The sequence below is a fragment of the Macaca mulatta genome, chromosome 18 (genome assembly GCF_049350105.2).
Source record: "Macaca mulatta isolate MMU2019108-1 chromosome 18, T2T-MMU8v2.0, whole genome shotgun sequence".
Lineage (NCBI taxonomy): Eukaryota > Metazoa > Chordata > Mammalia > Primates > Cercopithecidae > Macaca > Macaca mulatta.
Genome location: NC_133423.1, coordinates 6,490,614 through 6,507,791, shown reverse-complemented (window position 1 = coordinate 6,507,791; position 17,178 = coordinate 6,490,614). Strand labels below are relative to the sequence as shown.

Here is a 17,178-nt window from a genome sequence, read left to right as displayed (position 1 = left end):
AATATTTGCATTTCAGCCAAAAACAAGGAAGACTGTGATTTATGTTTCAGGATTTACATAATGATTTAGCGATCTCTTAATATTCAGACATTATTGATTGATTACAAAATATGACTCCTCACAGAACCCCTTCAACACCTCCATCCCTATTAGACAACCTCGTGCCCTTTTCTATTGCTTCTGAGCTTCTCTGGCAGGTGCTGAGTGCCCAGCACACTTCTTCCTGCTGGCCTCTGCCAGCCATGCCTCTGGCTAAGCAGCTGAGCATCAGACTTGACGTCAATCTGTGCCCCTATTGTCTTCCCACCTCCCCATGGTCTCCCCATTCCCCGACTATCTCCATGTCCCCCCATAGTCTCCCCATCCCCCCACTACCTCCCCATCTCCCCACTAGTTCGCCATCCTCCTATCTCCCCGTCCCCTTGTTATCTCCCCAGCCCCCACTATCTCCCCATCCCCCAATTCCCCACACCTCATCTCCCCATCCTCCCACTATCTCCCCATCCCCCACTATCTCCCCATCCCACCACTATCTCCCCATCCTCCCACTATCTCCCCATCTCCCCACTATCTCCCCATCCCCCCGCTATCTCCCCATCCCACCACTATCTCCCCATCCCCCATTATCTCCCCATCCCCCTACTATCTTCCCATCCCCTCGTTATCTCCCCATCCCCCCACTATCTCCCCATCCCCCAATCTCCCCATCCTCCCACTGTCCCCCCATTGTCTCCTGGCTTCTGTGTCCACTCCTCCCAGGAGATGGCAGAGCTCTCAGCAGGGGCCCTGCCATTCCTCTTCCCTTGCCCTTGGTAATGCTGATGACCAAGGAGTGACACTCACCTTCCAGGGTGACAGCAGGACCCCAAATGCCAGTGCTCCCCACCCTGATGTGGAGCCAAACCAAATGGTGCCTTCAGATAAGGTGACAGAGTGGACAACAGTGATCACAGGAGAGAGAAAGGGGAGCTTGGTACACTGGGCCAGCCTAGCCTTCTAGGGATTTCTGTACATTGATGTGATTATTAGCTGCAATTACTGCAATCAGCTTTGTTTTGCTCAAATTTTATATACCAAACACCTCATCTTAACATAAAGCAATCTTTAAGAGGTCCGGATGGGGAAGTGCAAGCCTGCATTAGCTGCATGGGCTGTTCAGTGGTCGTTTCAGCCTTCACCCGCTGAAGAGCCACCGTCCCCTCGCATCTGTGGGGCAGGAGGAGCACACATTGTGTGTCCGAGTGTTTTAATGTGCAGCCACCGACAAGTCTGAAAATACACCCCATCCGCCTGCCTTGACAAATGGCCAGAAAGGTCAGGTTTGAAGTTAGGATTTTCAGATTCATCAAAGTTCTGTGCCAGATGGTGGTGGCATTGGAAGAGTCAGCTCCCAGCTCCCCGCTTCCCTTCCCAGCGCCCGTCCACCGACATGCAGAGTCCAAGTGCACTCATGAAGATCCTACCTGCAGACCCCACCTGCTCATCCAGGGTGTCCATCCTCTCCGCAGACCACCAGCCCTCGGCTACTCTCGGGCCTGATGTGCACCCCCCACAGCCTGGTGACCCTCGGGAGGATGAGCTGGGGAGACCCAGACCTACAGGCAGGATTGAGCCGTGTGTGTAGGGTACTAGGGTTTGGAGGGCAACAGGCTCCAGGTGGGCACATCCTTGACCCATGAGGAAGCCCACAGCCAGTGGACCAGATGGGGTCCTTCAAGTGGGCAGGACCTCTAGTTGAGGTCTAAGGGAAGCATTGCTCATGAATTATATCCATGGGAAAGTAAGATTCCACAAGGATAAGTAACTTACTTGAAGTGATGCAGCTAGCAAGCGGGAGGGCCAGGTTTCCAACCGCGGTCTCCAAGCCTCCCAAGCCTTCCTTTCTGACTTCAGATTTCAGTACAACAGGTGTCTTCCTGAAACAGAAGGTGTTTTGCATTTTGTCCCTGCTTTACAGTATCAAAGATGCCTTACCTTTGTTTTAAAACAAGACTCAGATTTAGTGATTCCAACTTACAGTTAGGAGTAGAGGGTCTTAAAAAATCAAAGACTTCTAAGCCATGGAAAATATTAAAACAATTCGCAATTTAGTTTCAACTCAAAACCTCGAATGTTTCTGTGAGCCAGGCTATGTGCTGAGGCCTTGGACTGTTGAGCTAACTACAAATAAAAAGCAATTTTTTAAATATTTTGCAAGAAAAACATTCAGGCAGCCTGATGTCAAAATTCAGCATGTAGTGCATAACCTCACTCAACATACACTATCAATGTTTGAAACTTATGTTTTGATTTCACAGTGTGGCCAAGTCATGGAGAAAGGATGTGGGGACAGGTGCGTGAAGTGGTGTTGGGGAGAGACTGTGAGTGAGAACGAGCTCCTGCCGCAGGGCAGTGCTCTTCACATGTTCTACTTAAATTACCCTTACACGTTCTACTTAAATTACCCTTATAAGAATGTTGAAAAACACCTTCAGTTGCCCTTTAAAATGTTTCATCATGAGTTTAAATATTTACAAAGGGCATCATTATGCAACATTTGAAAGACTGACATTTTAAAATAAAGATGAAATATCACTCTTTAAAATTTGCTAAGTGGAATTTAAATATCAATGCAATTTGCCATCATTACCCTTTTGTAAAAGATGCCGAAACACTCTTTCTTAGCAGAAATTGTACATTGTTCCTTTTTGTCCTTGATCTCATAGATCTATTTCTTCTTCCTAGTTTTATCCTAATGAAAAATATTGTTATGACAGTCTTTTGCCTCCCAATCACATTGTCTGTAATAGAAATGTACACATACCAGTGAAATTAAAAACTTGATTTTGATTTTCTGTGGACCCATATCACAAGATGATTTCATATTTTGTCTGACCAGTCTCCCAGGGTACTCCTGAAGGAGGGAGGCCTTCATCGAAGACAGTGAAGGCGTGGTAAAACAGATACTGCTCAATACAGTGTCATCACCCCTGCTGCTGACTGTCCATCTGAACGGCAACCCCCCTCCAGAAGGCTGAATCGCCCTGTTCCTATTCTACGATTCACCATCAGCAGAGCACATGCCAGACAAGGAAAGCACAAAGCCTGACTTGGGGTGGGGTACCTTGATTAAAGAAGTGTCTTGATTACAGAGACTCACAGACCCCACTATGTACCACATTTGACAGTAGTTTTAGCATCCAATATTAAAATTCAGGATGGGTGAGAAATAGGTCTCTGTCACAGACGAAATGTCTCCCCCCAGATTCCCATATGGAATCCCTGTCCCCTAATGTGTGGGTGTGAGGAGGTGGGGTAGTATCGTGTCATCATAAGAGTCCCGAGACAGCTTGCTTCCTCACCCTACCATGTGAGTACGCTGAACCTGCTGGCACCTTGGTCTTGGACGTCCAGCCTCTAGAACTGTGAGAAACAAATGTTTGCTTTTTAAGCCACCCAGTCCAAGGTATTTTGTTGGAGTGGCCTGAGCTAAGATCGCTTCTTTCCTGAAAAGTGGGAGAAGAGGAACTGAGTTGAAAGAGAGTAAAGGAAGGAGCGCCGGCATGAACATCAGGTCACTTTTAGAAAAGAATGTGCTATGGGTTGACCTGTGTCCCCCAAAAACCTATGTTGAAGTCCTAACCCCAGCACCTCAGAGCGTGACTATTTGGAAACAGGATCATGAAAATGTAATTAGTTAAGATGAGGTCTTGCTGGGGTAGGTAATCCAATGTGTCCTTATGACAGAGACACAAGGGGAGAAAAACGTCAGGGATAGAGGCAGAGCCCTGGGCAATGCAGCTGCAAGCCAAGGACTGTGAGGTGAGGACCGCCAGGTGAGGACTGTGAGGTGGGGACCGCCAGGTGAGGACTGTGAGGTGGGGACCGCCAGGTGAGGGCCACATTGAGGACCACCAGGTGAGGACTGTGAGGTGGGGACCGCCAGGTGAGGACCACATTGAGGACCACCAGGTGAGGACTGTGAGGTGAGGACCGCCAGGTGAGGGCCACATTGAGGACCACCAGGTGAGGACTGTGAGGTGAGGACCGCCAGGTGAGGGCCACATTGAGGACCACCAGGTGAGGACTGTGAGGTGAGGACCACCAGGTGAGGACTGTGAGGTGGGGACCGCCAGGTGAGGACCACATTGAGGACCACCAGGTGAGGACTGTGAGGTGGGGACCGCCAGGTGAGGACTGTGAGGTGGGGACCGCCAGGTGAGGACTGCCGGCCACCAGTGGCAGCTGGAAGAGGTGAGGAAGGCCTCCACCCAGAGTGTCGGAGGGCGAGTGGCCCGGCTGAAACCTTCATTTACAATGTCTGGCCTCTAAATTATGGGAACAAATTTCTGTTGTTCTAAGCCACGCAGCTGTGGTATACTTGGTTACAGCAGACTAAGGAAACTCACACGATCTAGGTAGAAGCTGAGGATCTGGAAACTGGTTCCCTGAGGCCATCTGTGTCTGCACACCCCCTAGAAAGGCTACACTGCAAAGGAAAATCTGCTTCCAGAACTTCCACTTGCCTTCGTCTAGACACCCTAGAAAGGGAGATGCCTGTTCCAACCAGAGCCCTAATCGACTCAAACCCAGGAGGTGAGCAACCGACACATGTGCACCCAACACAGTCACGTGTTCCGGGAAGGCGGTTCCAATCCAGACCCCAGGAGACGGTTCTTGGATCTCGCGCATGAAAGAATTCAGGGCGAGTCCGCAGTGCAAAGTAAAAACAACTTTATTAAGAAAGTCAAGGAATAGGCCGGACGCAGTGGCTCATGCCTATAATTCCAGCCGAGGTGAGTGGATTGCCTGAGGTCAGGAGCTCGAAACCAGCCTGGCTAACATGGTGAAACCCCATCTCTACTAAAAATACAAAAATATTAGCCAGGCGTGGTGGCACACGCCTGTAGCCTCAGCTACTCGGGAGGCTGGGGCAGGAGAATCACTTGAACCCGGGAGTCGGAGGTTGCAGTGAGCCAAGATCGCGCCACTGCACTCCAGCCTGGCAACAGAGCAAGAGTCCGTCTCAAAAAATAAATAGATAAATAAAAGTTTACTTTGCCAAGGTTGAGGACGTGCCCGTGACAAAGCATCAGGAGGTCCTAACGACACATGTCCAAGGTGGTCAGGGCACAGCTTGGTTTTACGCATTTTACGGAGCCGTGAGACATCAATCGATGTACGTAAGAAGTACACTGGCTCTGTTTGGAAAGGCGGGACATCTTGAAGCAAAGGCAGGAAGACTCAAAGTGGGAGGGCGCTTCCAGGTGACAGACAGGTGAGACACAAAGGGTGGCATTCTTCTGAGTTTCTGATTAGCCTTTCCAAAGGAAGCAATCAGATATGCCTCTATCTCAGTGAGCAGAGGGGTGACTGAGTAGAACGGGAGGCAGAATGGAAACTAAGCAGTTTCCAGCTTGAGTTTTCCTTAGTGATTTTGGAGGCCCAAGATGTTTTCCTTTCACAACCAGCAGATGAAGAGAAGGGCAGCCTCTGAAGTCCTCACCTCTCTGAAGGGAAAGCAACAGGGAAAAAAAATGTCAAATATCTTTCCTTGAGATTCTGGGCTGCACAAACTGTAAATGTTAAAAATAGGAAGTAAACTCCTCTCCTTTACTCTACATGTTGTTCCCAAAACACATGAAGAAAAATTGCCAGCCACGTCAGCAAATTGCTGAGTCACTGATAAAAATGTCAAATTCAACTGTTATGCTTCTTAACGATAAAGAGATACTATTAGTCAACATCTTAAAAATGATTTACAAGTTAACTCTTTAATGTCATCTAAGGTATGACAGACCCACTTTGACTCACCTCCTAGTTGATTTAGGAGCAATGTTTTAAAAAGTACTAAGATGTGAAGCTTTATAGCTAAAAATCACAACCAAAAATATTGAAATATTTACACGGGTCCCTTAGCAAGTGTTGTAATTTATTTTGAAATGGAAACTGCTTGTCAACCTTGAGTGACTGAAGAAGGCAAAGGCGGTGCATGCTCTTTGATTATAAAGGTTGTACTCTCTAAGAACACCACAATTCTTCTCCACTGCGTGCAGTCACTTCTGAAGAAGCTTGTGGTTTGTCAGCTCACGCCAGTGCAAACGCAGTCACAGCCAACGACACAAGTACTGGGGTCTAACAAATTCAGCTTTCAAGTTTCCACATTTAAAAGAATAACACATAAGGAAGAGAATAATAAATGGGAAGTAAGATGACTGAATCAGCCCCTTAGAGCCCCAAGGAGGAGACAGAGCCACATTAGAACTCTTCAGAGCTCAATACTAGCCACTAAATTTCTTCAAAGATCAGATTCCAGTGTCCCATAATCTCCTTACAAATTAGAAAACCAGCCTTTCCTTAGAAGAGTTTATAAACAACTCTCCCCTCTGAATGAAGAATTCTTAAGACTTCAGAACCTACGACGCTGAGAATGTCTTTGCAATGATACCTGGAAGCTCAGAGAACGGACACTTGTGATGCCCGCTCCTGGTTCATGCATTTTTAAGTTGCTGATGGTTTTCAGTCAGTGAGGATAAGAAGTCTCTTTCATAGGCCCTGTAGGCTCCTTTCTCTTTTCTTTTTTTCTTTTGAGACGGAGTTTTGCTCTTGTTGCCCAGCTGGAGTGCACTGGTGTGATGTCGGCTCACTATAACCTCAGCCTCCTGGGTTCAAGCAATTCTCCTGCCTCAGCCTCCCAAGTAGCTGGGATTACAGGCATGCACCACCGTGCCCTGCTAATTTTGTATTTTTAGTAGAGACAGGGTTTCACCATGTTGGTCAGGCTGGTCTTGAACTCCTGACCTCAAGTGATCTACCCATCTTGGCCTCCCAAAGTGCTGGGATAACAGGTGTGAGCCACGATGCCCGGCCACTACTTTCTTTTTAAGATCTATTTCAAGTAGAACAATTATTAGAAATCCTTAAACTATAATTTCTGGCCTTTCTTAATTTCCTTGAAAACAGAAACTACATCAGAAGCATACAATACATGGTTACTAAATGAGATGTGACGATGTGAAAGGAGACGCTCAAACTTAATTCCCCCTCTCCAGTCCTATGGCCTCCCTGGATCTGAATGAGTAACACATTGAAGGATTCCTCTAAATAATCAGATTCTAAACATTAAAGACAATTATATACCAAACAGGCAAACACGGTGCATACTTTAAAAGCCAGATATATTTTTAAAAGATCATGCTTACAATAAGTAAATTACATATTAAGGAAACATCAAAATAAAGTAGATGAATAAAAAGGCACACTCGAAAAATGTGAGCGCAGAAAGGACGGTTCTTTTTGTTTTGTTTCTAATGTCAGAAGAAAGAGAAAGAGATATATTAAAATCATTGTCTTCAAGGGAAGGTTTCTGTCAGTTGAAGTAGTTAGCAATGGCTTCTTTTCTCCTGTGACCAAAGCAGGTTTCCCTGTGCTGGCTTCTGAGGAGGTAATCAGTCTTCTGCCATGTATAGGCGATACATGAGGGCGACGGCCACTGCAGAGATGGCAGGGATCACCCAGTTGGTCCACCAACTAGAAAGACACAAAAAGCAATCATGCTGACATCATGTGCACTGTGGTGAACTCAAAGTCTTTGCCCTTTCTAACAGAAAATTACCAGGGCATGTTTTTCTTAACTCTGTAACCAATTTTGCTGAAAAGGCGACCTGGATTTGCTAAAAGTGACATGAGTGTAATGCATGCCCTGCTATATGTAGGGCAGGAATCACTCTGCCCTACTGGCTTTATGAGAAAACTCACGCCCCACTTGGCCAGGAGCGGTGGCTCATGCCTGTAATCCCAGCACTTTGGGAGGCCAAGGAGGACGGATCACTTGAGGTCAGGAGTTCGAGACCAGCCTGGCCAACATGGTAAAACCTCTACCAAAAAACACAAAAATTAGCTGGGCGTGGTGGCAGTAGCTAATTGTAATCTCAGCTACTGGGGAGGAGGCTGAGGCAGGAGAATCGCTTGAACCTGGGAGGCAGAGGTTGCAGTGAGCTGAGATGGCCCCACTGCATTCCAGCCTGGGCTATAGAGCGAGACTCTGTCTCAAAAACAAACTAACAAAAATAAACCAACAAAAATAAACAAACCAAAAAACAAACGCCCCACCAGCTGTAAAGTTGAAGAGTATGGGCCCTGTGATTATTAAGGCTGCCATTAACACCACAGCTTTAAGCTTAGGTTTGGAAAATCTAATCTTTACAACCTGTGCTGAAGTGGATTTAAAAGGTTAAGAAACAGAATGGCCAAACTACTTCGTGTGTGGTCCACAGGTCTAAATTCACACCCCCACCAAAAAAATGCCTAATTTACAGTCCTGATGCATAGAAGTTCGATCTGTAAATTTTACAGATTATGAATCAAATCAGAGACAAAGGAGGGATGAGCTATAATTTCTATTTGAATCTTTAAATTAGTTTTGAATCTTTAGATTTCGATCTTTGACTTAATTTCTTAGAAAATGAAAATTAATGTGTAAGACTTCAGAAATAGACTAGGTCTACATATGTGTTTCATAGGGATTGTAAGTGCAATCGTTTCATAAGGATTACAAGTGTAACTTTCATAAGAATTACAAGCATAACTTTTGTCTTAGTGGGGTTTGGTGGGGTTTTTCAACTTCACTTTAGAAAGAAACTGGCTTGTTAATGAAGAGTAGGGTGAAATACTGCCTGTGGGCAGGGAATATTCCAAAACACCAACAGACTGAGGCAGTTAAATTTGACAGGATGAAATACAAATGTGTGGTTTTAAGCTTGGGTCCAAAAAAGTGGCTATTATGGAAGTCAATATGGTAGAGCTGCCAAAAATGTGAATGTGCACTTGGACTATCATAAACAAATCTGGTGCCTAGAACAATTGAGTCATGCTACACGCAGATTACCAGCTTCAACTTTAAAGCTAACAAAAATGACAAAGGGAAACTGACCCGTGCTTAGGGAAATGTAATCACTAGAGTTTAAGAAACAGACATGGACTGAAAGGAAGCAAATGGAAAGTCTGCCTGGATGAGCCAGGGAGGCGCTGTGGGACTGGCCGCCTAAGATGCTGCCCTGGGGGAAAAGGAAATGCAGTTGTTCTGTTTGTTCCTTGGGGTGGATGCAGCCAGCCGGTGAGATCACGCGGCGAGATCACGTGGCTGTGGACGGTGTTCACTGTCCCCTGCCTGAAAGCTTGGGGCTGAGCGCTCTGAACAGTCCAGCCTTCAGTGGAAAGTTGCTGAGACAGCACAGTGTCAGGTCCAGGAACCCAGCAGGTGGGGGACGCACCTTGTCCAGCCTGGACCCATGAGCCTTCCCATCCACCACTGCTTTAAAAGAAAGCTCCCACATACCTGGAACTAGAATCAACAGTAGTGATAAGAGTTTCCTGAAACACGAGAGGAAAAAGTAAAGTAAGTTCAAGGGAATGGTGAACTTATTCCATTGACTCAAATCCTTCTGAAAATAAGAACACAGTATTTTACGCAATGCATTCTTCAGAAGATGTCAAAAAGGAAAATTATAAACTTCTTTTCACTAAAATGCCTAACTTTGTTTTTTTCCAGAATAAAACATTTTAGTCATCATCTATATTTACTTAAGGACATAACCTCAATAATTTAAAAACATTCAAAATTAGTATGCTACATAAAATATCTTGCACACGCTAGACATCTGAATACTTTAATGCAGAAACTGAAAAGAGACATTCATGTTCACATACACATAATCCCATGTCACCTTTAGAAAAAGCAGTTTCATTCTTCAAAAGCATGAACAACACAATGTTCAATAAAAAAATCAGTTATTTTATTCAAATCTGACAGATGTAAAAAAGTGTACCTATGTTACATTAAATACACGTGAACCAAAAAGAACGGCCATTTTAAATTCTACACTCTAGGCCAACTTTTTCGGGGGGCTGCTTTAATTCTCACCAGACGGTACCAGCAAGACACCAGACCAGCCTCACAGGACTGCTATGCCTGGCGTCACACTTGTCACCAGCTGGTCACTGTCAGCCTAACAGCAAATCCCCAAATAAGAAAGCCCTGTTTTTATCCTCCAGGGCTTTCTGGGAGCAGCTCTTTTGAGTAGCACTAAAGTGAATGGACAATGATTCTGGAAAAACGCATACTTCTCCAAACAGCTGAAAAGCTAAGGTCTAGTGAACTATAAACTTTTGGGGCTTTAAAATGGGTTAAGAAGCATTCTTTTGATGTTCCACACCAATATAAGCATTAGTGCCTCAAACAGAAGTTGCCATAAATAAGACAGCTTCAGATCTGCAGTTTCCCAAAGCACAGATAAAAAAGCATTAGCAAAACAATCAGCGGCCTGCAGTAAGACAAAGCATCACTCTGCAAAGCACGTTAGAGAAACTCCCATGAAAAGACAGACACCTTTCAGGGAAAAGCAAGCAAAGCAGTTATGAGACCCACCAACCTTGAAACATTGCCTTTAAGGTTCCTGACACAGTAGGGGAAAAAAAGGTAAGTCATTTAAAAAAAAATTGCAAATGTATTATCTATTCCAGCAATTTTAAAATCTTAGCATCTATAAAAATATTCATAACTACGGCAAGAGGATTTTCCAAATTTTGTATATATGAATAAAATTAACAAAGATTACTAGAAATAATCAAAATATACAAAAATATTAGTTAGCTATTACAGGACACAATCAGTTCTGAAACAAAAGAATCACTGAAGGTAAAATATGATTGTCAAACTAGAAAGTTAAGCTTGAAACAACCAACAGAAGGCAAACACAAACATCCATGGCATCGTTAAAATGAGCACAGGCATTTCACCAACTGCTGACAACTCTGGAACCTCCCACCTGCCGTCCTGCTGCCTTCGTGGTTACCATAGGTGAGTGCTAAGGTTAAAACACTACTCTCGCACCAGCAATACCAGCAACAGCCATGAATTCTAAAGAGGGGAACCTGAAATAATCCTATCATCTTTTGATTGTTGATTATCTTCTTGGCTCTGTAGCCCAGGATGCTTGACAGTTAGAGGAAGTTTGAATTACCACTTTGCACTTTGATGAAAAAGTAATTGGTCTTTAGTGGTCAATGTTCTGAGGGCCTCACTTGGGTTTAGGGACGTGACTATCAAAGTATGTCAGCAATGAACAAGGAGAAAGACGATGGTTTTTATGATTGGCTCTGCCACCTGTTCACTCCATGACTTTGAGGGTTCAACTTCAGTAAAAAGAGGTTAACAATCAAATCAGTGTGTCAAAGTCTGAGCATGGTGGCTCATGCCTGTAATCCCAGCACTTTGGGAGGCCAAGACTGGCGGGTTGCTTGAGTCCAGCAGTTCAACACCAGTCTGGGCAACATGGCGAAACCCAAATACAAAAATTATCTGGGCACAGTGCTGTGTGTCTATGGTCCAGCTACTCGGGAGGCTGAGGTGGGAGGATTGCTTGACCCCGGGAGGTGGATGTTGCAGTGAGTCGAGATCCATGCCACTGCACTCCAGCCTGGGCAACAGAGTGAGATCCCGTCTCAAAAAAATAAAACAAGTATGTCATGGATAATGACTTATGAAAGTCATGTGAATCCATGTAAATTATAAGCTCCATAAATTATGAAAAGCATGCAAAGCCCAACAAGCTTTTGTGCATCAGAGTCATCTCATTTATAAGTTCATCTAACATAACCCACTCTTTAGTTGGAAGCCTATCTCTCTTCAAATACTGACAGAGTGATGTCTAACACGGCAAGCCCAGAACCTAGAGAAGAAGCTTGAGGGACTGCAACTGACCAGCCTGAGATGGCTGCTGGACGGTTCTGGAGCATGTCTGTGATTCAGGTGCTTAACACTTCTCAGCAGCAATGTACGCACCTCCCTTGGCAGGTCTAACATGGAGATACTGTGAGGACCAAATAATTTCTATAAGAATGCTTTAAAAACTGTAACCAAGAAGGGGTATTGCTACGACTAATATTCTCTACGTAAGCAAATGTGATAGAAACATTTATGTTCGATTAAAATGCATGATGTCTAAGTCTACAAACATCTTAATTTGGTAACTCAACACAATGCTTTCCTTAGGGCAAGTTCAAGCTAATAATCTTTACTGCATTTTATTTCACTATTCAACTAGATATTTTAAGCAGACAACATTTCAAAAATTCAGATCACAGTGTACATTCTTCAACCTCTCGGAGATAGGTGGATGGGTTATACAGACACATGACAAAAGAAGTACCTAAGGACACTCTTTACTTCTGCTAAACCAAAAGCACAAGAAAGACAAATCCAGAAAAGTGCTCATGTATTTCCTTTCATTTCATCTGCTTATGGCCTCTCAAAAAGGCCTGCAAGCTCTCGTCCCACATTCTTCCGGTTCTGCTCTCACTGAAGCAAAGTCACAATAAAGAAGAGTTGTTTAAAAAAAAATACTCAGAAGTTAGTTAATCTGTAAAAATCTCTGAAGAGATTAAAACATCTACTTTAGGCTGGGTGTCATGGCTCACGCCTGTAATCCCAGCACTTTGGGAGGCTGAAGCAGGTGAATGCCTGAGGTCAGGAGTTCAAGACCAGCCTGGCCAACATGGTGAAACCCCATCTCTAATAAAAATATAAAAAATTAGCTAGACACGGTGGCAGGCGTCTGTAATTCCAACTACTTGGGAGGCTGAGGCAGGAGAATCGCTTGAACCCAGCAGGTGGAGGTTGCAGTGAGCTGAGATCACGCCATTGCACTCCAGCCTGGGTGACAAGAGCAAAACTCCGTCTCAAAAACAAGCAAGCAAACAAACAAACAAAAATCTACTTTAAAAAGTTAGTGTGATTCTCAAACTTCAGTGAGACCTTCCACACCTAACAAGCTGATCAAATATCAACTGCTAATGCTGGAATGAAGTAAACCATGTCTTAACACACAAAGGGCTGTCACTCAGTGTTGTCAGGAGAGCCTTCTTTGATGCTAAAAGCTAAAGTCCCGGAATTTACCCCATAAACTTGCTCTGTTCCCAAAATATTCTCAGTATCAAAGTAATTGCCACTTTAAAATAGAAAATAAGAACAATAAACAGTAACGGGCAATTAATCCAACAGTATAGGTTGTAATACATGTGTTCTAAAAGCAAACAAAGAAGGAAAGGCTTTGTCCTTCACACTGAAAGCAGCTATGGCAGGAGACATGGGTACAATCTTAGACCTACAAGTGTTTTCTGCTTATCATCTTTATGGTTAGGGAAGCGGCTGGCCCTGCGGTCATCTAAGTTCATCTAATGAATCTTAAACTTTTGTTTTGCTATAGCTAAATGACTTATACCAAAATGATTACCATGCCGAACACATGATAAAAAAATAAATATATATTCTTCCCTTAAAAGACTTCACAGAAAAAGGAAAAACTTCATGCATCACAGAATTTCAGCTGTTCAAAAAGTAGCCTCAAAAAAGGTGCTAACGTCAAATGAACTCACAGCAAGGGTTCTGAGCAATTGTCACAGAGGCCATTCAAATTCTGAAGCCAATTTTTTATCTTCTGGAAGTACTCATATCATTAACATTGAACTTAAGTCTTTCTTGAATAAGGAGAGAACATACAAATAAAATTGCTTTGTACTAAACAGTATTACACAAGACTTGTATTGTACTATCAGGGATGTTGAGGTAAATGTGGCCTTTAAGCTTATATCATTGGATTAACTGCTTTGATCCTTTTGTAGACTAAAGACGATGTCTTGGCAGCAACAACTCAAAAAATCAGCTCACCAGTTCTCAACACAAGCTCAGTGGGGTCTTGTTGCACTTACTCTAATAAAACCAAGAATTTACATCAAAACAAAAAATTATGCTTTCTTTTTTGTCGTGTGTTTTAAGCAAAACTTTCCCCCATAGCCCTTTAATTAGACATTAGAAACTACTTTGCCTACTTGTACTTTTCAGGAACTTAGGCTGTGCTCTTCCATTGTCACCCTACATTTATCTTCAAATATCAGTGAGATGGGCAGTTCAGAGAGAAAGGCTAGTGAATCATAACATAAAACTAGTATTGCCAGAGTTATTTTCCTTTCCCAAGGAAAAGTACGTCAAAAGGGTATCATTTAATTTCATTAAATTCACCTGACAAATATTTATGAACACCTACTAGGCCCAAGAGACTTAAAGATGAAGAAGACATGAGATGTACCCTTAAAGATTTAAGTAATAAAACCACTGTCCATTCAGATTTTAAGTTCTCTGAAAATAAGGCTTGTGTCAAACCTTTTAGATCACAAGCACAGTGCTACTACAAAACGTAGCACTTCAAAGGGTATATATTGATAATTATGACGAAAAATGTAGTTTAAGTATTGACAGCCTTAAAAAAATTACACACAAGCCATCCTAACAAATCACACTGACAGTTTTCCATACATAAAAAATGTTTGCTGAGCCAGTAGGTTACATATTCATTTATCTAGAAAGACCGGTGCTGGCCTCAGTCAGGTAAATAAAACACCTCTGCCTTCAGTTTGACAAGTATTAAAGACAATGAAAACATCCAGAGACATTTGAGATGGTCACACTCACCGGAGGCTTGCTTAACTTTGGTCTGTCATCCTGCAAGGAAAAAATAAGGCATATTATGGAATTTAAAAATCTACAAAGGTACCACTTCCAAAATGTTGACTTTGAGATTTTTTTTAATTACAATTCAGTAATTACCATTTCAGATTCAATATTTAGCTGTTAAACGCAAAGTTTGATCCATCTGATTTAACAGCAAAAATCAGTAGCAGATTAAGTGCCAAGAGATATTTTCTATCTAGAGTTCCAAAGTTTAGAACGGCGCCCATGACAGTCCTCTGGACATGTTGATGTGCACACACCTTTATTAGACTCAGATTGTGATATGTAATTCAGGGAGCAGCTGAAGACTAATGCTTCCCTTCTGTCCTCTCAAATTCCATTTGAGATTGTGCACGTGTCTCTTACGTGTGTGACCTCTTCAGTTAAGCCCTGCAATCTCCCAGGTTTAGAGTCATAAACTATTTCAACTTCAGGCTGCAGCTGTCAAAAAGACAGTGTGTTTAAAGGCTGGCCAGGGGGAACCCCAGGGGGCAGATGAAGCAGAAATGCCATAGTCAGAGCCTGAAACCTAACCCACAGCTAGAAACAAGGATGCGATCAGGCATGTGTAAGGGCAGGCCTCCCTGATGACCCCAAAACAACTTAGCCTTTGTGAAGTATGGGATGAAAATATAGGGGCAGATAAACTTGTCAGATAAATGACGCTTCCTCCCTCAAAGTACGTATCTCCCACCACCAAAAACAAAATCAAACGAACCTCCCCAGTCAATGAAGCTGTTCTCAAATGGATTTCCTACTTTCGAGCCTTCTACAAAGAACCTAATGTAACCTTTCCTTCATTCACAGTCATTACAGGAAGCATCGTGGTATATGATAAGGCTTTTCCTATAATTTTAAGAGTTTCTCAGTTTGCTCACTTGGAAAGGCTATTTGCCTTTCCATTTTTTTCTTAAGAGAGCAGAGCTGGCTCCTAGCAGGCCTCCGTCCCCTTCTGGTGAGCTGCTCACCATGCACAAGTGGGAAGGCAGGACGGAGCCAGGCACTCCCAGAGGTGGACAGGGCAGCTGCGTGTGCGGCCCTGGGATCCACTCCAGATGCTCAGGGCGCTTGGAGACTTCTTTCCAAGTTTTCAGCGATTTTCCTGACAACTTAGGTTGACAGACTAGTGACATTTAACATGGTCATTTACAACTGCCACAGAAGGGTCTAAAATCATAACACAGCCCAACATGCCTGATCCCATCCTTGTTCATAGAAAAGCCAAATCAGGGCCAGGCGCGGTGACTCACACCTGTAATCCCAGCACTTTGGGAGGCCGAGGTGGGTGGATTACCTGAGGTCAGGAGTTCAAGACCAACTTGGCCAATATGGCAAAACCCCATCTCTACTAAAAATACAAAAAAATTGGCCAGGCGCAGTAGTGGGAGCCTGTAATTCCAGCTACTCGGGAGGCTGGGGCAGGAGAATGGCGTGAATCCAGGAGGCGGAGCTTGCAGTGAGCCAGGATCGCGCCACTGCACTCCAGCTTGGGCGACAGAGCAAGACTCAGTCTCAAAAAAAAAAAAAAAAAAAAAAAAGTAAAGAAAGAAAGAAAGCCAAATTAGGCCAGTGTTTTCCAAAAGTTGGTCAACGGACTGGTCCAGAGCTGACATCCTCGAAGGTCTGGGGTACAGTGAGCGGAATACAGACAATGCGCTAGTTCTACAGAAGGCAGAGTTATTCATTTCACAGAGCTGCATTTTTATACTTTTTAAATCATTTTTTAGAACTAAAATATCCTTGGTCTGATGAAAGTAGAAGTGGGATTCTTAATAAAAATATTTCGGTCGGAAAAGGAAAGAAAGCAATGCTGGGTTGATTGTCCCACCCTGTAAAAGGTGCTGCCCCACGGAACTTCTAGGACTGAGCAGCACTCCACTCCTCGTGCGTGGCTGTGGGGTGGGGCATGCTGACTAAAACGAAGTGCCAGTAAAAAATGCAACCAGGCTGGGCACAGGGGCTCATGCCTGTAATCTCAGCACTTTGAGAGGCTGAGGTGGGTAGATGGCTTGAGCCCAGGAGTTTGAGAACAGCCTGGGCAACAAGGTAAAACTCCATCTCTACAAAAAATATGAAATTTATCAGGTGTGGTGGTGTGTGCCTGTAGTCCCAGCTACCAAGAGGCTGAGGCAGGAGGACGGCTTGAGCCCAGGAGGTTGAGGCTGCACTGAGCCACGATCGTGCCACTGCACTCCAGCCTGGGTGACAGAGTAAGACCTGTCTCAAAAAAAAAAAAAAAAAAGCAACAGTGAAATGCAAAGACATTTTTGGTCAATTTATTTATGACAAAAATGGTGTCCTAAAATCAGGAGTTGTTTTTGCTTTACTCCTTTTTAAATGTGTATCCATGCAAGCTTACAGACTTGGGTAAGGTCATCTGATAGCCTTAAATACAAATAAGAAAAGGCCCTCAAAATGTACTTACTGGATGGAGCTCCCCAATGATGTATGTTTTGGACATTTCCCTGGCATCTGTAGAGTGCCCGACATCCTCAAAGTTCTCAGTCGCGTCACCTCCAGCTTGTTCCCTTAAGACTTCTTCCCCACCAGGATGCTGTTCAAAGGAGAGGGAGAACACATCTTTTTTACAGGTAAATGAATTAAGAGAAAATGGCCAGAATTTATTTAACCAA

General features: G+C 43.8%; 1 protein-coding gene across 5 annotated transcripts in view; it reads right to left on the bottom strand.

The window, feature by feature from the left end:
• Positions 1-4,696: 4,696 nt before the first annotated feature.
• The window catches only part of CYB5A (cytochrome b5 type A), a 41,427-nt gene continuing 28,945 nt past the window's right edge, over positions 4,697-17,178 (bottom strand). The window contains exons 2-6 of one of the 5 annotated variants that reach the window (XR_001441159.3): positions 16,971-17,099; positions 14,507-14,536; positions 10,410-10,433; positions 9,317-9,351; positions 7,141-7,509 (exon numbers count right to left, since the gene is read on the bottom strand). Coding sequence is in view for 4 of the 5 variants with exons in the window: in XM_077974536.1 (XP_077830662.1) it covers positions 7,210-7,509; positions 14,507-14,536; positions 16,971-17,099 (459 nt within the window). In the remaining variant the exon portion in view is untranslated. 5 annotated transcript variants of the gene reach the window in all.